At 44.6% G+C, this 25,075-nt stretch overlaps 1 protein-coding gene across 2 annotated transcripts in view; it reads right to left on the bottom strand.

The window, feature by feature from the left end:
- Positions 1–25,075, bottom strand: part of LOC140719391 (voltage-dependent T-type calcium channel subunit alpha-1I-like) — a 542,293-nt gene that overhangs the window by 17,203 nt on the left and 500,015 nt on the right. For both annotated transcript variants that reach the window (XM_073034006.1, XM_073034007.1), the window contains exons 27-32: positions 20,562–20,632; positions 19,273–19,351; positions 15,930–16,051; positions 9,446–9,775; positions 5,969–6,115; positions 3,843–3,980 (exon numbers count right to left, since the gene is read on the bottom strand). In XM_073034006.1, the coding sequence (XP_072890107.1) occupies positions 3,843–3,980; positions 5,969–6,115; positions 9,446–9,775; positions 15,930–16,051; positions 19,273–19,351; positions 20,562–20,632 (887 nt within the window). The remainder of the gene's footprint in view (positions 1–3,842; positions 3,981–5,968; positions 6,116–9,445; positions 9,776–15,929; positions 16,052–19,272; positions 19,352–20,561; positions 20,633–25,075) is intronic.

The following is a 25,075-nucleotide window of genomic DNA, read 5'->3' as shown; positions in this document are numbered from 1 at the left end:
TTGCTTATTTATTATTATAATTTCTTTTTTTCCCAGTTTGTTGTCTTTTGCATGCTGATTGAACGCTTAAGTTGGTCTTTCATTGATTCTATTATGGTTATTATTCTATTATGGATTTATTGAGTATGCCCACAAGAAAATGAATCTCAGGGTTGTATATGATGACATATATGGACTTGGATAATAAATTTACTTTGAACTTAATTCTTACATACTCTTAGTGTCAGTTCTTTCATTACTGCAATCATCACTCAATACATCCAATTGCCATAACAGAATCAATGAAAGACTGGATGAATTGGCTGTACAACCAGTGTGAAAAAGGCAACAAACTGTGAAAATACAAAAGGAATAATAATAATACTAGATGTTGACAAGGAAGTATTGAATGCCTGGCTCAGAGTTGGAGACCTCTTCCCAGAAACAGAGGGGTTCCTTGTGGCAATGCAGGAACAGGTGGCTAACACACAAAAAAATTAAAAAATACTTAATAAAAGACCACAAATTCAAGACGTGGGTTAAAGGTGAAAGGTGAAAAGCTTAAGGAGAACATAAGGGGAAACTTCTACATTCAGAGGGTGGTGAGAGTGTGGAACGAGCTGCCAGCACAAGTGGTGCATGCGAGCATGATTTCGACGCTTAAGAGAAGTTTGGTTAGGTACATGGGTGGCAGAGGTATGGAGGGCCAATAGTCAAATATCCAGAAAGCCACAATACTAAACACCATTTGAATAGTCTGAAGGTTCATAGAATTTGTGAAATAAGTGTCCTTGGTTATGCCCGTAGCTCAGGTTTTACCAGCTTGAGCTGAGAAAAAGTAAAAATACAATAAATCTCCTCTGTGCTCTCTTCAGTTCAATGGCATCTTTCCAAAACTGAACTCAATATTCCAAACGTGGTCTCACCAAAATCTTGTACAAGTAATGAATTGCAGTAATGAATTAACCAACACCAAGAGTATGTAAGAATTAAGTTCAAAGTTCAACGTAAATTTATTATCCAAGTCCATATATGTCATCATATACGACCCTGAGATTCATTTTCTTGTGGGCATACTCAATAGAATAATATTCATAAATAATATTCATAATAGAATAATAACCATAATCGAATCAATAAAAGACCAACTTGAGTGTTCAATCAGTGTGCAAATTACAACAACCTTTAAAAAAGAAAGAAATTGTAATAATAAATAAATAAACGATAAATACTGAGATCATGACATGAAGAGTCCTTGAAAGTGACTCCACAGGTTGTGGGAACATTTCACTGATGGGGCAAGTGAAGTTGAGTGAAGTTATCCCCTTTGGTTCAAGATCCTGATGGTTGAGGGGTAGTAACTGTCCCTGAACCTGGTGGTGTGAGCCCTAATGCTCCTGTACCTTCTTCTTGATGATAGCAGTGAGGAGAGAGCATGGTGTGGGTGAGTGGGTGTATATTTGGAAGATCTATTAGAGTCATTTGGATTATTACAGTGTATCTGTAGGACAGGGTATACTACAGCTGAAATGTATAGACATGCAGAGAATGAATGGTTAAGGATGTGTACTAGTGAATGTTGTGTCCATAAGACATAGGAGCAGAATTAGACTATTCGGCCCATTGAGCCTGCTCCGCCATTTCATCATGCCTGATTTCAGATCCCATTCAACCCCATACCTGCCCTCTCATCATATCCCTTGATACCCTTGATATCCCTTGTCCTGGAAATTGTTGCGCTTTCTGCGTGAGGAAAGGCAAAATAATTCTCATGCTCCAGATCTGTGGCTTCTGAGTGGTCGAAAGGCTTTGGGTGTCAGGAGGTAAGTCACTTGCAGGATACACAATTTAGTAGCTCTAATCCTTACGCCTTTGGAATGTGGTTGGAAACCGGAATACCTGGAGGAAACCCACACGGTCGCAGAGAGAACATACAAGCTCCTTACAGACAGTGGTGGGAATTGAACCGTGATTTGTGATCGCTGGCCCTGTAAAGTGGGCAAAGAAGTGGCAGATAGAATACAAAGTCAGGATATGGTCTTGCACATTGGCAGAAGTAATAAAGACTATTTTCTAAATGGAGAGAAAATTCAAAAATTGGAGGTGCAAAGGGACTTGGGAGTCCTAGTGCAGGATTCCTTAAAGGTTAATTTGCAGGTTGAGCCGGTGGTGAGGAAGGCAAATGCGATATTAGCATCCATTTTGAGAGAACTAGGATATAAAAGCAAGGATGTAATGTTGAGGTTTTATAAGGCACAGGTGAGGCCTCACTTGGAGTATTGTGAGCCTCAATACTGTGTCCCTCATCTAAGGAAGGATACGCCATCATTGGAGAGGGTTTTAAGAAAGTTCACAAAAATGATTCCTGAATTGAAAGGCTTATCATATGAGGAGTATTTGATGGCTCTCGGCCTGTACTCACTGGAATTAACAAGAATGATGGGGGATCTAACTGAAACCTGTCAAATGTTGAAAATCCTCAATAGAGTGGAGGTGAAGAGGATGTTTCCTATGGTGGGAGAGTCTAGGACCAGAAGACACAGCCTCAGAATAGAAGAACTTCCATTTAGAATGGAGATGAGGAGGAATTTCATTAGCCGGAGAGTAGTAAACCTGTGGAATTCATTGGCACAGGTTGTGGAGGCCAGGTTATTGGATGTATTTAAGGTGGAGGTTGATAGATTCTTGATTACTCAGGGCATGAAGATATATGGAGAGAAGGCAGGAGATTGGGACTGGGAAGGAAAATGGATCAGCATGCTGAAATGGCGGAGCAGATATAATGGGCCAAGTGGCCTGCACCTGCTCCTGTATCTTATGGTCTTATGGAAGAAGGGGATAGAGAGGTTTTGGAAAGGAACTCAAGAACTGTAGAGCCTTGGCAGCAGGGGTTTTGTAACAGAGATTAGATCTTGTGGTCATCAAGGTATCAGAATTGGTAGAGCCTAGAGCTTTCAGAAGGTGATTGGTTCTCTGCCTTTCTGCCTTGCAGTGAAAAGCAGTCACCCACCAATCTGTTTTAGACCTTTTCAAGTCATAAAGCACTACAGCCCTTTGGCCCATCCAGATAATGCTGACCTGATCTTCTGCTTAGTCCCATTAACCTCCACCTGGATCATCTAGGCACCTATCCAAACTTCTCTTAAATGTTACAATTGAACTCTCCTCTACCATTTCCACAGCCTCTGAGTGAAGAAGTTTCTTCTATGAGCCTCTTAGATAGGTACATAGAGCTTAGAAAAACAGAGGACTTTGCGCTAGGGAAATTCTAGGCAGTTTCTAGAGTAGGTTACATGGTCAGCACAACATTGTGGGCCGAAGGGCCTGTAATGTGCTATAGATTTCTATGTTCTATGTAGTATATTTCCCCCCAGATCCCACTTAAATATTTTACCTTTCATCCTATGGACTCTAGCTCTAATCTCACCCAATTTGAGGGGGAAAAGCCTGCGTGCATTCTTTATATTTATCCCCCTAAGAGTTTTGTATTCCTCAATGTGATCTCTCCTCATTCACTTGCCTTTCCTGAAGTGCGGTGATCAGAATCAGAATGGGGCGCAATATCCTTGTGCTCAGTGTAAGGAACTGCCCTAAACCACACGCAGAATTAGCATTAAGCTAGTTCCATTACTGAGCCATACACTAGACCGGGGATCTAGAATCAGGTTTAAAAAAATTAGCACTTGAAGAACATTATAGAGAAGGAGTGAGGAGATTAGAGACCTGGTTAGTGGTGGACGCAGTTGCTGATGAGCCAAGATCAGATAATTGCCCTTGTCAAATCAAACCAAGAGCAAGCACAAGAGAGGATTAGACCATCACACGGGACAACTAAGAAGTCTCTCTGGACACATTGCCCTCACCTTCTCCTCATATTCTCTGGCCGTCAGTTGAGGCCCACTCTCGTCTGAACTCAAGTCGTCAGCCAAGACGACAGAAGACGATTTGTCCGAGAGGAAGTCTGAGATTAATGAGAACGCCTCTGTCTCTGCGAGGTGAACCTGGAAGGAAACAGTCGATTCAGTGAGACCGGGCGCTGGTCATCTTTCGGAGCTGCATTCCAATAACTTCACTGAGGCAAAAGGAGCAGAAGAAAGATGAGACTGTTCTTTTAAAAAACACACACACGCGATCTGGAACAGACTGCCTGAAATGGTGGTGGAAGCAGATCAGTGGAAACTATCTGATGACTAAATATTGATAGACACTGTGGGGAAAATGCAGGGTGAAGAGAAATATGGGAACAACAAAAGGCTGTTCAGCCCATTGAGTCTATCAGATCGAGGTCTGGTCTTTGTCTGAACTCCACCTTCTAAACTAGGTTCCACTTTTCTTAAACCCACATCAACGGTGCTTTTGCTATAACTGCATCATTATGTTCTGCATTCTTGTTTCTTATCTACAACCTTGGTGTACTTATGTAATTGCTTTATTGTCACATGTGCCAAGATACAGTGGAAAGCTTTGTGTGCCACTCCCATGCAAACCATCACACAGGACATATGAAAAGTCTCTCTCTGGACACGTTAGGCTCAGCTTCTCATCACGGTCTCTGGCCAGCTACTCCGGTTTCCTCCCACACTTCAAGGTGCACGGGTTAGGATTAGTAAACTGTGGGCATGCCATGTTGGCACTGGAAACAAGGCGAATGTGCCCAGCACATACCTTGCTGGTCTGATTTGACACAAACGGCGCATTTCACTACATATTTTGATGTACATGTGACAAATAAAGCCAATCTTTATCTTTTCATCATTATCTTTATCCAGATATTTGCTTTCCCCTTGCCTAGAAATGAATGGCATACATGTACGGAGGTTTTTCACCGTATCTTGGTACAAATGAAATAGGTAAAACAATTACCAACAGTTTGTCAATTTCAAGTTTTCTGGCTGGAATTCCCTCCCCTGTCCTCTCCTCCCTCCACCCCACCAACCTCAAGGAGAGAATGTTCTAGATTTCCGTCAGACGTCCAACTAATCAGAATGTCTTCCTCTGGACGGGTACAGATTAAATGGGCCAAACGGCCTCTTTCTGTGGCACATCAGCGTGTAGTTTTGTAAACAGTTTAGAGAAACATGGCAGGATGCAGTATGTGAACGAGTGGGTCACAGCTCTGTAATTAACTATCATACAGCCTCTAACCTCAATCTGTGTACAGCACATTATCTCATCGCTGGTACAGACTGAAGCCAAGTGGCGGGCTTCGACTGTGAGACTGTAGAACAAAGGACGCTATTCTTACTGCCTGAAATGACGCACAAGCAGCCCGCCCATGGCGTGTGAAGTCATTACTGAGCATCTGAACAAGTTGCTGGAGATCATCAATACTTAGCTCGTTATTGCTGCCAGTCTAGAGAAGAGAAGCACCCGATTAAAGACGGGCCCTTGCTGCTATGAGGGACGTTAAGAAACAGGAGCAGGGGAAGGCCATTCAGCCCATCAAGCCTGCTCTACCATTCAATAACATCACGGCTGATCTTTGATCTCAGCAGGGCTAGAACTTTTCCTTTCATTCTACTAACATCTAAAATTCTGTCAATCAGTGACTGTGCTTCCTCTGGGGCGGAAAATCCTAAAGAGTCATAGCCTTTGGGAGAAATAAACTCTTCCAATCTGCATCCTAAATCCTTACTTGGAGACTGTGACCACGCGGTCCAAGACCAGGGAAACATGGACTCCACGTTTACCTCATCCAACCCCTTTAAGAACGAAGACCCAAGAGGCTGCAGATGCTGGAACCTGGAGCAACACACAAAGGCGATGGAAGAACTCAACAGGTCGGGCAGCATCTGTGGAGGGAAATGGACAGCTGAGGTCTCCTCGTTGCTGCCTGACCCACTGAGTTCCTCCAGCCCTTTCGAGAATGTTTCAGGGTATGTGATGAATGCACTACATTAAGTACTGCTGTGGGAGGTGGGGGTGGTGGGGTGGGGAGGAGCACCACAAAGAAACAAAGACATGAGGATACAGAAGGCAGATTGGTCACCTCTTGCTTGTCGTGTTGGCAGTTCCTGCAGGTGGGAGATGATGAGTAATGATGGAAGATGGATCCAGAGAGGCTGTCGATCATCAAGAGTTCACTCTCGCAGGTGTCCCGTATGATCAGGGAGACACTGTCCAGCCACAGATTCTCCTACGGTGTTACAAAAAGACTCGGATCCATCCTTTTATCTAGAGTTTATAGTTCTGAACACTTCTATGCATTTCAATAGCGCTTATTTCTTCCTTCATAGAACATAGAACAGAGTGCAGGACAGAAACTGGCCCTTTGGTCCACAATATCTGGGCCAAATGTGATGTCGAATTGAACTATATCTCTTTTGTCTGTACGTGATCCATACTCTTTCATTCCCTATCAAGTCTAAGGGAAATCCTCTTAATCTCCACTATCATATCTGCTTCTACCACTACCCATGGCAGCCAGCTCCAGCCACCTACCATTTTGTGTAAACATTCTTGCCCCGCACATTTCATTTAAACTTTCTCAGCTGAAATGTGTGTTCTTTGCTATTTGACATTTCTACCTGGGATTCTGACTCTCTACCCTATCTAAGGCCTCTCCTGGTTTAATGAACCTCCATCAGATCTCCCCTCAGCCTCTGCCGCTCCAGAGAAAACAACCAAAGGTTGTCAAACTTCTCCTTATAACCTATATCATCTAATACAAGCGGTATCCTAGAACCCTCTTCTGCACCTTTTTGAAAGCCTCCACGTTCTTCGTGTAATAGGGGCAAAGAGGCTTACACACGATAGTCCAAGTGCAGCCTAACCAAAGTCTTATACAGCAGGATCATGACTTCCTGACTCCTATGGTCATTGCTCCGATCAATGAAGGGCAAGTATGCCTATCCCTTCTTGATCACTTTATCTCTTTGTCTTCCAAATGGAGAATTTTCCCCTTTCTGATTTTCCATTGATTCTCCAACCCAGGCCTCATGAAGCCTGTAGGCCGCATGCTGCCTTCATGTCCAGTTACGTCTTCTCCACCCACGCTCGGAGATCGCAGAGCGGAATGACTGGAGTTCATCAAAATTAGATCAGGACTAGGGGATAGTGAAGGCCTGCCAGTGCCTGAGCTTGTACTGGATCGCAGTCTGATCTTTACCTTAATTCCACCTCCTCGACTTGGGTCTATAACCCTTAATTTCCCTGCTCCACTCTCCAGCAATACAATCTTAGCTTCATCTTTCTGACCCCAGCCATCTCAATAGCCCTCATGGGAGCAAGCTTCCAGAAATCCACTAGGCTTTGTGTGACGAATCTTTTCCTGACATCAGTTCTGAACGGTTCAGTTCCCATTTTAAGATTATCTTTCCTTGTTCTGGAATCTGCCTCCTTCTCTCTTAAGCTGCTCTGTTGCTCTGCTGGTGGAATGTAACCTGCTCTTGTGGAGAGGCGTGGTAGCGTAGCGGTTAGTGCAGTCCTATCCCAGAGCCTGCTATAGGTGTTCAATTCCCACAGCTGCCTGAAGGGAGTTTGGACCGTCTCCCTGTGACTGCGTGGGTTCCCCTCAGCTGCTCCATTTTAATCCCCCCCACATCCCAAAGATGTATGGGCCAGAGTTGGAGCTAGTAAATTCTGGCGCCAGAAGCACGTCGACACAGCACATCCTCTGACTGTGTTGATCATTGACGCAAATGATGCATTTCACTGTACGTTTCGATGTACAAATGTGACAAATAAGGCTAAACTTTCTTTCTTTAACTCTATAAACTTTATTGAGCAATATACTGTATCTCCTTTGAGACATGGAGCTCACCTTAGAATGGTATTGTTGCATGGAGTCCCTGATAAGAGCTCTCTTCGAACGTAATGTAACTTCCACTCTCTTGGACTGCTCTCCTCATCACAAACTTTGTTTTATATCTGTCCTCTCAGTCAGGCCTCCCACCTCTACCCTGGCTAAGACTCTCACCTTGGGCCAACTGCTCCAGTGCTGACTGGGCCACAAAGCTGCCACTCTCCACAAGGAGCTGGCTTGCGCTTGAAGCTTTGGGGGTGTGGTGAACTACATACACCTGTCTGGACACGCCCCTGATGACTGCTCCTGTGGCTCCTCCCACAGACCCCTGTATAAAGGTGATGGAGGTCTGAGCCCGGCCTCTCAGTCTCCAGGATGTAGTATGGTGGTCACTCACTGCTTGTTCCTTCCTCCAGTCAATAAAAGCCAATACCTCGCTTTTACGTCTCAGAGTGAGTTATTGATGGTGCATCAGGGGGTGAGTGAGGGAGATTGAGGATTCTGGCTTAGGGACTTTAGTGGGAGGGGAATGGAGGCAAAATTGCCAACTGTCCAGGATAAACGATTGTAGCAGGAGAAGGCCGGGATAAACAAATGTAGGAGGAGAAGGCCGGGATAAACGACTGTAGCAGGAGAAGGCCGGGATAAATTACTGTAGCAGGAGAAGGTCGGGATAAATGACTGTAGCAGGAGAAGGCAACCCCTAACTGGTTGAGATGGGATGAAGAGCCTGTTCTGATGAGATAGGGATGTAAGCAGAACTTCAGGAGCATTGGCCTTCATAAATCTAAATACTAAGTACAGGAGTTGGGATGTTTCATTGAAGTTGTATAAGATGTTGGTGAGGGCTAATTTTGAGTATGGGTGCAGTTCTGGTCACCTACCTGTAGAAAAGATATCAATAAGATTGAAAGTGTGCAGAGAAATTTACAAGGCTGTTACTGGAACTAGAGACCCTGAACAATAGGGAAAGGTTGAATAGGTTATGACTTCATTCTCTGGAGTGTAGGAGAATGAGGGGAGATTTGATAGAGGTATACAAAATTATGAGGGGTATAGATAGAATAAATGCAAGCAGGCTTGTTCCACTGAAGATGGGTGAGACTTGAACTCGAAGGTCATATGTTAAGGGTGAAAGGTGAAATATTTATGAGGAACGCGAGGGAGAACTTCTTCAGTCTGAGAGGGAATGAGAGTGGAATGTGCTGCCAGGAGAAGTGGGGGATTTCAAAACTTAAGAGAAATTTGGATACATACACAGATGGGAGGGGTATGGAGGGCTATGATGGGATAGGCAGAGTAACAGTTCAGCATGGACTGGATGGGCTGAAGGACCTGTTTCTACGCTGTAGTGCTCTATAACTTTAATACTAGTGAATGATTCGAAACCCAAGAACACATTCAGAGTGACGGGCAGAAGCCACTGGGGACATAAAATACAAACATTTTTACATGGTGTTGGCTCTGACTGAAACTCAGTGCCTGAGACAACCGAATAGGGGAACAGAAATTAGAAGTCTATGGGAAAATGGGATTGCTCTACAGGGAACTGACACGGACTTGGTGGGAGAAATTGCTTCTTGCGATCCTGCAGTGCCCAGATGATTCTATGGCAGCAGAGAGAGTGAGAAGTGTTATGGGTGGGAGGGGGGTTGGGGGGAGGAGGTGGGTTATAAATAAGCACACCATAATTAAGGGTGGATAGGATAATGTTGGGTTTACCTGCGCGGGCGAGATGTGTTTTCCTGGATCCTGCCTCTCGCCTTTCCTCTTGTGGCTGCTGTCCGGCGCGGGGACAGTCCCGGAGGCGGAAGGGCTCGCCGGCGGCCCGCACAGACCCTGGGCGAGCTCCATCTCGATCTCCGCGTCCAGCTCCGCATCCTCCAGCGCCTCCTTGTTGCTGTCGTCCAGGTGCTTCATGAGGACGGCGACCACCACGTTGATCAGCACAAACTGGGCCGTCAGCACGAAGCTCACAAAGTAGAGCGGCGAGATGAACTGGAGGTTGCTGAGGCAGGTCCGGTCATCGCTGGAGCAATCGCGGAGCGTGTCCTGGCAACAACAACAACCCAACCTCCACTTATATAGTAGCCCAGTGCACTCCACACTTGTGCTTATAGCAAACACTTAGAATGAACCTTATGAGGGGATTCTGGTGCGGGTAAATAAATGCTTAGTCAAAAAGGTATGTTTTACAGAGTTTAGATGGTCACAACATGAAGATGGAATAAAATACCTTGTTCACAAGAAGCTCACAGAGAAAACAATAATAACTGAAAATACTATGTACACTCAGTAGCCACTTTATTAGGTACCCCTGTACACCTGCTCATTAGTGCAAGTGTCTAATCAGCCAATCACATGGCAGCACATAATGCATGAAAGCATGCAGATATGGTCAAGAGGTTCAGTTGTTATTCACAACAAACACCACAAAGGGGAAGGAATGTGACCTAAACCACTTTGACCATGGAATGATTGATTGGGGATGGTTTCAGTATCTCAGAGACTGCTGTTCTCCTGGGATTTTCATGCACAACAGTTTCTAGAGTTTGCAGAGAATGGTGCAAATCCCCTCCCAAAAAAAAAACATTCAGTGAGCGGCAGTTCTGGGGGTGAAAATGCCTTGCTAATGAGAGAGGTCAGAGGAGAATGGCCAGACTGGTTCAAGCTGACGGGAAGGCAACAGTAACTGAAATAACCACAGGTTACAATGGTGGGGTGTGGAAGAACTTCTCTGAATGCACAATATGTCAAACCGTGAAGTGGATGGGCTACAGCAGCAGAAGACCATGAACGTACACTCAGTGGCAACTTTATTAGATCCAGGAGTTATCTAATAAAGGATAAACAGGAGGTACTTAATAAAGTGGACACTGAGCAGCATACAAAACAGCAGGATAGTGCCATTTGCAGTAAAATCTTAAGCATCCAAAAATGCATTAATTTTTATGAGCTTTTAATTAGTTATAACCAATTATAAAATTATTACTTAGACTAATTGCAAGATTAATTTCTAAGATTATGACAGGCATAGACAGAATACATAGCCAGCAACTTATTTTCCAGGGGTTGTAATGTCTAATACTAGAAGCCATGCATTTAAGGTAAGAGAGGGTAAAATCAAAGGAGATGCATGGGGTGATCTTTTTCCGCTGGAGAGTGGTGGGTGCTTGGAATGCGCTGGCCGGGGAGGCGGTGGTTGTGGCATATTGAACCAAAACATTTATCAGGCTCTTAGACAGGCACATGAATATGCAGAGAATGGAGGGATATGGACCTGTGGGAGACAGAAGGCATCAGTTTAGTTCAGAATTTAATTATTAGCTACTTCATCTAGTACAGCACTGTGGGCGGAATGACCTGAGCTTGTGTTGTACTGTTCTATGTTTTAGCTGCTGAATTATCGAGAGAGGTAGAGTTAGGAGTGCAAAAATATGGCAGCACCACTGTGAAGGGGCTGTGGAAGAGGTGGTTGTTCCAGGAGCCTGATAGCCGCGGGCAAGAAGCAGTTCTTATCTCCGGACATCTGGGCTTTTGAAACTCCAGTCTCTTTTCCCAGAAGGTGGAAAAAGAGGAAAGGGCAATGCCCACAATGTGCTGGAGGAGCTCAGCAGGTCAGGCAACATCTATGGGTGAGAATACCCAGTCGATGTTTCGGGCCGAGACCCTTCATCAGGACTGAGAGAAAAGTACGGCAGATGCAACTAGCCTTCCAGAAGAGAGCTGTGGAGGCTTAAGGAAGGCATTCCAAGCCTAGGGCCAAGGCAGTTTCAGGCAGATCTGCAGGTGACATAAATTTAGGGATTTTGTAAGACTTGAATTGGATGAGCTCTGAGCACAGAAGGGGTGAAGGATGGAAGAAGTCCTGGTATGGGAAAGAATAACTTTGCATCAACCCAGAAACATCTGAAACATTTTAAATGCAAAGATGTGAGAAATATACAATCAGTGATCCCCTGCTGCTGTAGCCCATCCACTTCAAGGTTCAACACCTTATGCATTCAGAGATGCTCTCCTGCACATCACAGTTGTAACGCGTGGTTATCAGAGTTACTGTCACCTTCCTGTCAGCTTGAACCAGTCTGGCTGTTCCCCTCTGACCTCTCTCATTAACAAGGCAATTTAGCTTACTGGATGCTTTCTTTTGGGTTTTTCTTTTTGCACCATTCTCTGTAAACTCTAAAGACTGTTGTGCATGAAAATCCCAGGAGATCAGCAGTTCTTCAGATACTCAAACCACCCCATCTGGTGCCAATAATCATTCTACGGTCAAAGTCACTTAGATCACATTTCTTCCCCATTCTGATGTTTGGTCTGAACAACTGAACCTCTTGACCATGTCTGCATGCTTTTGTGCATTGAGTTGCTGCAACATGATTGGCTGATTAGGTATTTGCATTAACGTGCAGGTGAACAGGTGTACCTCTGAAGTGACAAATAAAGCTAATTTTTATCTTTATCTTTAAGATAGATGTGATCCTATCTCTCAAAAGATCATGAATCTTTACTACGGAGATTGAATCACTGAATATGTTGAAGGCATGAGAAAGGCCTTGGAAATTTAGGGATGGGTTATGGGGAGCAGGGAGGATAGTGGTGAAAGGTCACATCAGCATCATCTTATTGAACAGCAAAGTTGGCTTGAGGCTTCAATCAGCTCAATTCTCCTTTTATTTCTTGTGCCCTTACAGTGCACAAGATGGTACACCTGAGCATACAGTACCCTTGACCCTGAGATGGGATCGTTGACGAGACGTGGTAACTCAAAACTAACCTGGAGTTTGAGTATGCTAAGTTGGTAGTTTTTGTCTCACATGTTGACTGTGTGGGTTAGATTGCTTAATTGTTTTTCTTAAGTTTAACAATCAATTGTTTGCTTGAATTTATATATGCATAACTGTTTAGTACCTTTCCTAGTAGTCACAGTATGTATATCCAGCTGCTTTGAATGTGCCCTTCTCTGGGAGGACTACAACCTTGTCGTGGTTTGGAGGCTTACGTGCCTTAATGACCTGGTGAGCTATGTTGGCTGGAGTCAAGGTTATATGGTTTGTCTCTTGGTTGGGTCACCCATACCAAACAGGTCAAAGAGTAGAGGCCAGATGAAGAGTGGTCTACTGATCCTCCAAGTTCAGGGGTTCAGCTCAGGGCTAACAACCATGACTGGTAAACCCAAATCGTCATGGAGACAGCAATGAAGAATCCTTCTACATCTGAGTGCGTCGGTATTCCTGAGTCTCCACCTGGGGCTTGCATGGCTGACAATGGTGAAAACCGAGAGGAAGCTACTGACAAGGTGAAGGAAGCCCTGAACACCGCCAGAGATGGAGGACTTTCACTGCAACTCTAAACGCCAACGGCGTAACAGGCAGTAAAAAAAAAAATGTCCCCAAGTGGTTACATTTGTATGATTCCTCTATGGTGCTGCATTATTTGAAGAGAAGCTTTCTGATGGGCTGACTCTTATCTGTAAATGTGAATGGAGTGTTTCTTATCTATGTGTATAAAAAGAGCTGACCATGAGGCAGCATCGTATCTTCCTTTATTCCTCTTTGACTGTTTCACTCTTCACTTTCTGGACCTCTATCACTGTCCATTTTTAAACTTCCTTTAGTCTATTAACAATTAATAAAATGACTGTGAAGCAACAGGTTTTGTGCCTCTTTCCTGACTTCAGAATGCAGGAACTCTCCATCCGACACTGACCTCTGCTTGGCTTTCTGCTCTAGATTATGACAATGGCTCTTTCATCATCTAATATAAATTGTTGTTCAAGTTTAGGTCTTTTGGTCTGGGGCTTCATGTAGATCTCAAAAAGCAAACTTTGTAAAAGTGAATCATAAATACGAGAAAGTCTGCAGATGCTGGAAACACAATGCAATACACATAAAAAGCAGGAGGAACTCAGCAAGTCGGGCAGTGTCTATGGAAATGAATAAACAGTCGACATTTTGGGCTGAGACCCTTCTTCAGGACTGGAAAGGAAGCGGGGGGATGTCAGAATAAAAAGGTTGTGGGAGGGGAAGGAGGTTAGCTGGAAGGTGATGGGTGATGCCAGGTGAAAGTAAGTAGGCTTGGTTACGCTGGCCAAGGTCTGGCCATCTGGTTGTACAGAGCTGACTCCATAATAATGACTCATCGGATAGGATTTTACAATGTTTCGTTCCAGACTCCTCTCTTTTGGTTTGTCATCCCTGGATTAGTCCTCCACTTCCTTTCATCTCTGAGTGTGAAGACCATGAGCTCAGGCCTCACCTCCGGGGATGCAGCACGGTTCTGCTATTACAGCACTACCCTCATTGAAACTGCCACAGTGCCAAAGTGGTGCATCGAGGCCCTGACTTAGTGGGACACAAAGTACCATCTCGCATAGAGCTCTGCTCCCAGCCAGCATCACCAGAGCCACAGTCTTTGTCTCATCATCGTTACGGGAACTTGCAGTGCACAAGCTGGCGGTGGGAATTCCTGCACAGTAATATTAGTTACACTTGGGAACTGACTTTCACACCTGCCTGCAGATATGTGCATGTGTGTGTGTGTGTATATATATACACACACACACAGAGGTCCTGTCTGTCTGTTTCTCTCTTACTCTCCTCTCTCTGTCTCTCTCTCTGTTACTATCTCTTTGTCTGTCTTTATTTCTCTCTCTCCCTTTTTCTCCATCTCTAACTCTCTGTCTGTCTCTGTCTCTCTCTCTGTCTCTTTCTCATTGCCTCCCTGTCTGTCCTTCTCTCTCTCACACACTGTCAATAGACTGATTTTGCACCTTGTGCATTATTCCCAAGAATACCTGCCATTGCTGTTCCACTGTCTTTTCTGCTAGGCTATCCGTCCAGTCAACTTTGGCCAGCTCCTCCCTCATGGCTCCATAGTTTCCCCTGTTCATCTGCAACACTGACACCTCCGAGCTGCCCTTATCCTTCTCAAATTGCAGATAAAAGCTTATCATATTGTGATCACTACCTCCTAATGGCTCCTTTACTGCGAGATCGCTTATCAAATCCTGTTCATTACATAACACTAAATCCAGAATAGTCTTGCCCCTGGTCGGCTCTCGTACAAGTTGTTCCAAGAATGCATCCCGTAGGCACTCCCTATCCTGTGGTCCAGCACCAACCTGATTCTCCCAGTTCACCTGCATGTTGAAATCCTCCATAACTACTGCGACATTACCTTTGCCACATGCCAATGTTAACTCCCTATTCAACTTGCACCCAATATCCATGCTACTGTTTGGTGGCCTGTAGACAACACCCATTTGGGTCCTTTTGCCCTTACTGTTCCTCAGTTCTATCCACACAGACTCTACTTCTCCTGACCCTATGTCCCCCCTTGCAAAGGACTGAATCTCATTCCTCACCAACAGGGCCACCCCACCCCCTCTGCCCACATTTCTGTCCCTACGATAGCATGTATACCCTTGTACATTCATTTCCCAGGTCTGATCTCCCTGCAGCCATGTCTCCGTTATCCCAACCACATCATAGTTACCCATTCGCACCTGGGCTTCAAGCTCATCCGCCTTATTTCTGACACTTTGTGCATTCAGATATAGAATTTTTAGCCCATTTCTCCTCTCTCTGTTTGAATCGCTGCCTATTGTGCTTAACCCAGCTCCCCGAACTCCCATCTCTCTGTCTCTCTCACTCATTCACTCACTCCCTACCTGACATTAACCCTCACTTCTTCACAGGCACACAAGCACAGACGTATATAGAGACAGACATTCAAACGAGGACAGATTGGTACACCACCACATATACACACAAATACTTACACTACAGACACACACCATATGGAAGAGCAGAAAGACATACACAAGCACACAAAGAAAATACCAAAACAACAGTTCAAATTCATACACACATGCAAACAGATAAAGAGGGAGAGATACATTGACAGAGGCAAACTCACGCAGACTCACACAAGCAGAGGGGCATAGGTATAAACACATACACACAGACACACACACACACACACACACACACACACACACACACACACACACACACACACACACACACACACACACACACACACACACACACACACACACACACCACCACCACCACCACCACCACCACCACCACCCCTCCCTTTCAGGAGCTGCCCGGCTCTTTGTGAAATTCCACCAGCTCATACCCAGCAGGAGGCTTTCTCACCCGGTCGAAGAATGGAAACTGAACCCAAGGCCTCCTACCTTCATTATCCCATTCCAGTTATCTCCAGTTGACACCTGGAACAACGTCAGGAATGCCATCCCGAAATTCTCGAAGGTGGCGTGGCGGCTCATTCCTTCACACGGATGGTCCTCATCGCAAACTTGGGAGGAAAAAAGAAGTCTGATTTAGATGGTGGCCATTACCTGGAGGAGGCTCAATCTGGGCAATGAATAGTTCAAAGTCAATTCAAAGTAAATTTATTATCAAAGTATATATATGTCACCATATACTACCCTGAGATTCATTTTCTTTCAAGCATTCAAAGTTCAAAGTCAATTTTATTATCAGAGTACATATATGTCACTATATACCGTGGGTCCATAGAACCATAGAACACTACAGCACAGTACAGGCCCTTCAGCCCTCCATGTTGTGCTGACCCAAATAACCCTTTAAAAAAAGTACTACACCCACACTACCCCATAACCTTCCACGGTAGTGTAATGATTAGCACAACTCTTTACAGTACCAGCGACCTGGGTTCAATGCCCATTGCTGCCCGTACGGAGTTGGTACAATCTCCCCGTGACAGTCTGCGTTTTCTCCGAGTGCTCTGGTTTCCTCCCACAGTCCGAAGACCTACCAGTTGGCAGGTTAATCGGCCATTGTAAATCATCCTGCGATTAGGCTCAGATTAAAAAAGCAATTGGGGGATCGCTGGCTGGAGAACCTCGAAGGGCCGGAAGGGCCTATTCCACGCTGTTTCTAAATAAATATAAAAAATATAAACTACAACCCCGAGATTCATTGTCTTACTCAATGAATCTGTAGAATAATAACAGAATCAGTGAAAGACCACCCGACTAGGGTGTTCAGCCAGAGTGCAGAAGCCAACAAACTGTGCAAGTACAAAAAGAAGAGATGATAATAAATAAATAAGCAATAAATCTTGAGAACATGAGATGAACAGTCCTTGAAAGTGAGTCCCTAAATTGTGGGAACATATCAATGATGAGGAGAGTGACTTCATCTGCTTTTTCTCCAGCCCACAGGAGCAGGCAGATAGAGCAGTTATGCTGAAACCTTCCTCGAAATGCAGGGTTAAGGTTGATTTATACTTGTGCGTACGGGCTATGCCGCAGCCTATGCCGTAAACCTGATTTTCACTTCTGCGTCGCTCTACGCCATAGCGAGCATGCGTTGGTGTGTGCCAAAACGCTAGTTGGTGGTGGGATTTCTATGCCACTACGTTGAGTTTCTTCATAAAAGACATGGACAAGAAAATGCATTTCAAACATTTTCGCATGTCGGCAGGTAGATTTGATGATTTGGTTCGTCTTTTTCGCATCGGTGTACAGACACGGCAGAGAAGAAACAACCGGAAATGCGTAGGAGGAAATGTGATGCTACCAAGCAGACCAATCACAGTTGTTGCGGTCTGCGTCGCCACAACGCGTGAGTGAGTTTTTTTGGGGAGTTGCACGTCACCCTACGGCGTAGGGTATGGCATAGGTACAGAGTAGGGTACACGGTACCTACGGCGTAGGTGTGACGCTCAAGTATAAATCAGCCTTTAGGGTTAACACAGTTGCGGGCAGAGTGTCCTCATACAATATTATAGGTGCAAACACATACACTTCCGATTGCCCCATTACACAGCCTGCCATTCTGGTTGCCTATTACAAAAAGGTTTTGGGAAGTGTACAGAAGAGGTTCACCATGATTTTTATTTTATTTGTTTACTTATTGAGATAATAGGCCCTTCCGGCCCCTTGAGCTACGCCACCCAACAAACCTCCGATTTGATGATAATGATCTGTTTCGAAGGACAATGGAGAGCGGCAGTGGGCAGACCTGTCCAGGGCACAAACCTGGGCGAAAGATACGGAGACACCAATGCCTTTGAACAGAAAATCCTACAAAAGGTAGTGGATTTGGCCCAGTACATCACAGGTAAAGCCCTCCCAACCATTGAGCACATCTACATGAAATGCTGTTGTGGGAAGTCAGCATCCATCATCAGAGATCCCCACCACCCAGGCCATGCTCTTTTCTCACTGCTGTCATCAGGTAGAAGATACAAGAGCTTCAGGATTCACACCACCAGGGTCAAGAACAGCTACTACCCCTCAACCATCAGACTCTTGAACAAAAGGGGATACTACCCCTCAACCAATGATCTCACTTCAAGGACTTTTTTTATTTCATTATCTCATGGTCTCATTATTTATTGTTATTTATTTATGTTTGCATTTACACTGTTTTTTTAATCTTCTGCACTCTGGTTGATCTTTCATTGATCTTGTTATAGTTACTATTCTGTAGATTTGCTGAGTATGCCCACAGGAAAATGAATCTCTAGGTTGTATATTTCTGACATACATGTACTTTGATAATAAAATTTATTTTAGAATTTAGAAACATAGAAAACCTACAGCTCCCCCGGCACACAATGCTGTGGCGAACATGTACCTACTTTAGGAATTACCTAGGGTTACCCATACCCATTTTTCTAAGTTCCATGTACCTATCCAGGAGTCTCTTAAAAGACCCTATCTTATCCGCCTCCACCACCTCTGCTGGCAGCCCATTCCACGCACTCACCACTCTCTGAGTAAAAAACTTACTCCTCTGTACCTGCTTCCAAGCACACGGTCTGAACTTTCAGCCCACTAAGTCTGTGCTCAACATGTTGCCCAATTTAACTATCCCTCTGCATGCGTATCTTTGCATTACTTGTATCTTCATGTATCAATCTAAAACCCTCTGAAACACCACTATTGTATCTTTTTCCACCATCTCTTGGTAGATCATTCCAGGTACCCATCACGGGCATCTCCTTCGAACATGCCCTCTCTCACCTTAAAGCTCTGCCTGCTATTATTTGACATTTCTACTTTGAGGAAAGTATCTGTCTACCTCATCTAGCATGAATGAGTGGTTGATGGCCAGCATGGACAGCATGGGCCGAAGGGCCTGGTTCCTGGCTGTATGACTCTGTATCTCATAGTGTCTCTAAATGAACTGAGGCACAAAGTCAGATGTTCAATTTGCCAGCTGTGGGGCTTGAACTTGCAACTGCTGTGGTGACCACAAGGTGACCGCATCCACTGTACCGGATTGATAACCTACCTAATTAAAAACACAAAATGCTGGCAGAACTCAGAAGGCCAGACAGCATCTATGGGAGGAGGTAGTGACGACGTTTCGGGCCGAAACCCTTCATCAGGAGCCTGATGATGATGGCTCCTGATGAAGGGTTTTGGCCCGAAACGTTGTCACTACCTCCTCCCACAGATGCCGTCTGGCCTGCTGAGTTCTGCCAGCATTTTGTGTTTTTATTTATTTCCAGCATCTGCAGATTCACTCGCGGTAACCTACCTAATTTACCAAACAGCTCCACTCCTAGAGCGGCGTAGATGAAGAAAAGAAGCATGAAGAGAAGCCCAAGGTTTCCCACCTGGAAGAGAAAGGTGAAGAATGTTAATTCATGAACAGAAGAGATTTTGCAGATGAGGGAAATCCAAAGCAACAGACGCGAATGCTGGAGGAACTCAGCAGGTCAGGCAAATGAACGCTGATGTTTCGGGCTGACACGCTTCTGAGTAGGAAGGGGGGAAAACGGTGAAGGTGGGGAGGGGAAGGAGGCTGGCTGGAAGGTGGTAGGTGAAGCCAGGTCGGTGGAAAAGGTCAAGGCTGGAGAAGAGAGTGGACCATAGGAGAAAGGGATGTGCATTTCATATCCTTCTGTTATTCCTACTTTGTTTGTCTCCGGCACCCCCTACTGTGTAAAGGGATGCGATGGTTTCTAGAAAACTCTCGCTACAGGAGCCTCACTTGTCCCAAGTGACCGCTTGAGCGTGCATTGTCCCAATCACCACCCGCCTATCTCGTCTCTAGTAAGCGGTCTCACTTTGGTGGTCTCTGCTGTCTGGGTTTGACTACACACCTCCACAGTCATCCTCACCCAGATGTTGTCTTTAATCCTTGCTGCAACATTCACATCCCTGTGACAACATGGCTTTCTCCATCTGTTGCATTTTCCTCCTGTGTGTCAAGATGTTTTATCTATCTGTCTATCTATCGATCTATCTATCTATTTGGAGCTATTGCATGGAAACAGATCCTTCTGGCCCAACGAGATGGGCTACCCAATTACATCCATGTGACCAAATGGTATGTCTTTGGAATGTGGGAGGAAACCAGAGCACTCGGAGGAAACCCTTGTGGTCACGGGGAGAACATACAAACGCTTACAGACAATGCCAGTGTTGAACCGGTGGGGCCGGTGTTGCAACAGCACTCTGCTACCTGCTCTGCTGCTGTGCCACCCTATAAAATGCGACATGGTAGGCTAACTGGTGACTCTGAATTGTCCCTTGCGTCACTGGGTGGTTACACTGATGGTGAAGTCAGCAGAATAAGTTTCAGGGAAATTAGAGGGGGAATGAGATTGCATCGACTCAATGGGCTGAATGGCCTCCCAAGTCAAAAGGAGATATATAGAATGTTAAGAATGGAACGTGATAAATATGTCTTCAAGGCTCTCAGTTAGTGGAAACTCTGGATCAAACTTCTTAAAAAATACCTATGGTAACCCACTGCTTGTGGAATGCATTGTTCGTGATGTTATGTATTTAAGAAGAGAAGGTACCTAGGCCGAAGTTTACCTGAGGTAGAGCCTGCACTACGGTGTCCAGGAGGGCTCTCATCCCAGTGGCCATCTTCAGCAACTTCAGCACTGGAAATTTCAAAACAGGAAGACAGGGTGAGGTGAAGTGTAGGGATGATTGCATAACACAAACCTCAACATGAAGCAGCGGATCCAAATGTCCTGTTTGCATGATAACATCACATCCCAGAATAGGCTAGTCTGCCTATTGAGCCTTCACTGTCATTTATCAATAAAAAATCTTGGCCTCATAAGAACATAAGAAATAAGAGCAGGAGTAGGCCATCTGGCCCATTGACCCTGCTCCGCCATTCAATAATTCAATAAAAATCTATTCAACCTTGTCTTAAATATATATAAGGTAGCCTCCACTGCTTTATTGGGCAGAGAATTCCACAGTTTCACCACTCTCTGGGAAAAGCAGTTTCTCTTCATCTCTGTCCAAAATCTACTCCCCCAAATCTTGAGACTATGTCACTTAGTTCTAGTCTCACTTACCAGTTTAAACAACTTTCCTGCCCCTATCTATCTTTCCTTTCCATAACTTTATATGCTTCTATAAAATCTCCTCTCATTCTTCTGAATTCCAGCGAGTACAGTACCAGGCAACTCAATCTCTCTTCATAGTTTAACTCCCTCATCTCTGGAATCAACCTGGTGAACCTCCTCTGCACCACCTCCAAAGTCAGTATATCCTTCCTCAAGTAAGGAGACCAGAACTGGACGCAGTACTCCAGATGCGGCCTCACCAGTACCCTGTACAGTTGCAGCACCAATTTCCTGCATAACCCAGTACGCTAATTATCATTGATTGGTTCTATGCAATGAAGGTCATAGAACCTGAAGTTAGGACGACGATTTAAGAGTCAGACCAAACTGGAAAGGCCTGATACAGGCCGAATTGAAAGGTTGGATACAGACCGAATTGGAAAGGTCGGATACACACTGAAATGGAAAGGTCAGATATGGGCTGAATCGAGGCGGCAGGGTCCTGGCCCAAGAACGTATCGAAGGGAGTGAACCCAATGTTTGGATGACGATTTAGATGCTGGGCCAGATTGAAAAGGTCAGGGTGTCAGGGATCAAGGTGAGGGGTGGGCTGGGTCAGCTCACTCCATCACAACGTTTACTCAGCTCTGCACTGACTTAAGAGCCTGTGGACAAACTCCCTTTGTGAACTTCAATTCCGAATGCTATTTGCTTACTTTTATTGTTTGCACAATTTGTTTTTTTTCTCTCTCTGCACACTGGGTGTTTGATGGTCTTTTTTAATGGATTCCTTTGGGATTTCTTTGTTTTGTGGCTGCCTGTAAGTAGATGAATCTCACGGTTGTATAATGTATACATACTTTGATAATAAATGTACTTTGAACTTTGAATATTGAACCAGAGGTTATCGTATCTCGTATCACGGGACTAGTTGAAGGAAGACCTAGCTGGCTGTGCTTTTACTTTCTGCCCTTGCTGAATCATTTCCTTGTTAGGAAGCGGATGATGCAGAGAGTTTCTCCCCACTGTTCATTCCGTGGGACCAAAGGGCTTAGTTCCAAGATGGACAAGTTGACTTTGACCTCGATGAGCCACAGTTTAAGAGTTACCCAAAGGAAAATGAAGCCTAGTTTGGGATTCAGGGTCAGGGATTTATGGGGCAGGGGGCCAGCAGTTGAAGGCCTAATCAGGGCTTGAGGTGAGGTCAGGGGATAGGGAGAAAGGAAAGCCATGAGGGAGAAAATTGCCTCCACTGAGGGCATTGGAGGTCCGAAGCCTCGGGGGATCTGGGAGGAAGGTGAGAGGAGAAGTGGATTGGGAGGGTGGGGTGCAGGATTAGGGTCTGAAGAAGTGATAAGATTGACAGACATCCTTCCCACCTAACACTCCTTCTGGAGTATTGTGGGGCATTGAGTTGGAAGCAACTTCCATCGACCACTGGTTTTCTTTCTGCTTGCTTGTGTTTGTGCAGTCACCTGTGAATACCCAGTGGATTTCCAGTCATTTGTGTTATAGCTGGTTCTGTATTTCTGTGGTTTCTTTGTCTGGGCCTGAAACATCATGGCAGCACAAGTCAAGACTGTGGTTGTGTCCCAAAGGCTGTTTTTATCAGAGAAGATTCCCTTCTCTGTCCGGCTTGAACCAGTTTTCAGTATAAAAGAAAAACAGTGAGGCAGGTTCTTTGTTAAAGTGAGTTGGCTACAGTCAGTGTTCATCCCCTGCCGCTGTGCATCACTCTTATTTCATTCTTATGAGCATCAAATAAAATGGATGCAACCACATGATTTGTGCCTCATTCTTCACCTCTGAAGAACCTTCTGGACAATATTATCTCCAGATCCAACAGTGATGAGAATGGGGAGGACTCTCAGGTATGGGACTTAACTGAGAGGGGGCTTCATTCTGCTCTGTGCGATGAAATCAGAGTTCACCAGCATCTGTCATAAAATGTGAAAACTTTGTGGTAGCAGTGCAATGCAATACATAATAATATAGAAAAAACCGTATTACGGTAAGTATATATGTATATCTGAAACTGCAAATTTAAATACATAGTGCAGAAACCAAAATTTAAAAGAAGTATTGAGTTAGCATTCATGGGTTCGATGTCCATTCAAAGATCAGATGGCAAAGGGGAAGAAACTGTTCCTTAATCATTGAGTGTGTATCTGCAGGCTCCTGTACCTCCTTCCTGATGGTTACAATGAGAAGAGGGCATGTCCTGGGTGACACTATTGATCATTCGAGGTTGTTCACAGACAGTGGGCAATAATTTCACCCTTAATACTCCAAAGGAAGTGTTACATCGGAAGGATGTCACCAAATCTTATCTGAAGTTGCATCAGGTATGACTGAAAGATTTGGTCCAATATCGGGCCTAAGGCACGTAACTTAATATATTTTATTATTTTATTTAGCAATACAAGTTGGTTCTTCTGGCCCTTTGAGACACCCCACTCCAGCAACCCTCAACAAATCCGATTAACCCTAACCTAATCACAGGACTATTTACCAATTAACCTATTAACACAGCCTTTGGACTGTGGGAGGAAACTGGAGCAACCAAGGAAAACCCACGCCTTTCATAGACAGAACAAAAAAACTCCTTACAGAACGGTGCCGGATTGAACTTTGAACTCCTGAATGCCCCGAGCTGTGATAGTGTCGCGCTAACCGCTGCACTACCATGGCTCCCGCAAGGATTGTTGCAGCAGGGATAAACCCAAAGAAAACATAGAGATGCACGGAAAGGACAAAGGAATAGAAAGATATTTCATGAGATGAGCTGAGGACGAGGCTGGTGTGGATTTGGACTAGTTATAGGCTATGATCTTAGTGTAGTCTCTAATCTCAGGCATTTCTGCAGAATTGAAACAACACCGTCTAGGACTTATTTATTGTTTATTAATTATTTATTCAATGCTGAATAGGCCCTTCCAGCCCTCTGAACCACACCGCCCAACAATCCCCTAATTTTTTTAATCCTAGCCTAATCACGGCACAATTTTACAATGATCAATTAACCTACCAACTGGTACGTTTTTGGACTGAGAGCAGAATCTGGAGCACCCGAAGGAAACCCACATGATCACGGGAAGAACATAGAAACTCCTTACAGGCTGTGGTGGAAATTGAACCCCCAGTTGCTGGTACTACAAAGCACTGTGCTAACCACTACGCTACCATGCCACCCCACTTAAACACAGAAACAGGGGATAGCAGCAAACGATCTATTGGAGGATCTCAGTAGGTCGAAGGAGTAGAAAGAATTGTTGATATTTTGGGTCCAGACCCTGCACCAGGACTTATTTCCTCTCTCCTCACAGTTGCTCCTCAACCCATTGAACTCCTCCAGCAGATGTTTCATTACTCCAGATTCCAGCATCTGCCGTTTCCCGTGAACGGTTTTGCCGGTGAAAGTTGGGTGCCAGGAACTGCGTTGGGAAGAGGCAGAGGGGTGAAATCCAAGCCTGGTCACAAAGTTCACCAAGGTTCAAAGTAAATTTATTGTCAAAGTACATATATGATACGAAATACAAACGTACAACCCTGAAACTCAATTTAATTAAATTAATTTATTTATTGAGATACTGCATGGAGCAGAACCACACTGCCCAGCAATTCTCTGATTTAGCCTAATCATGGGACAATTTACAATGATCAATTAACCTACCAACTGGCACATCTTTGGACTGTGGGAATAAACCAGAGCACTTGGAGGAAACCCACAAGGTCACGGGGAGAACGTACAAGCTCCTTACAGTCAGCAGCGGGAATTGAACCCAGGTCAGCTGTACTGTGAAGTGTTGAGCTAACCACTACGCCCTATTTTCTTGTGGGCATTCACAGTACATATAAAGAAACCCAAATGAATCAATGAAAAACTATACGCAAAGACGGACAAGCAACCAATGTGCAAAAGATAACAAATTGTGCAAATATATAAAGAAAAACAAAATAATAATAATAGATACATAAGTAATAAATAATACTGAGAACATGAGTTGTAGAGTCCTTGAAGGT

Source organism: Hemitrygon akajei, chromosome 31 (genome assembly GCF_048418815.1).
Source record: "Hemitrygon akajei chromosome 31, sHemAka1.3, whole genome shotgun sequence".
Lineage (NCBI taxonomy): Eukaryota > Metazoa > Chordata > Chondrichthyes > Myliobatiformes > Dasyatidae > Hemitrygon > Hemitrygon akajei.
This window is presented reverse-complemented; position numbering and strand designations above follow the sequence as displayed.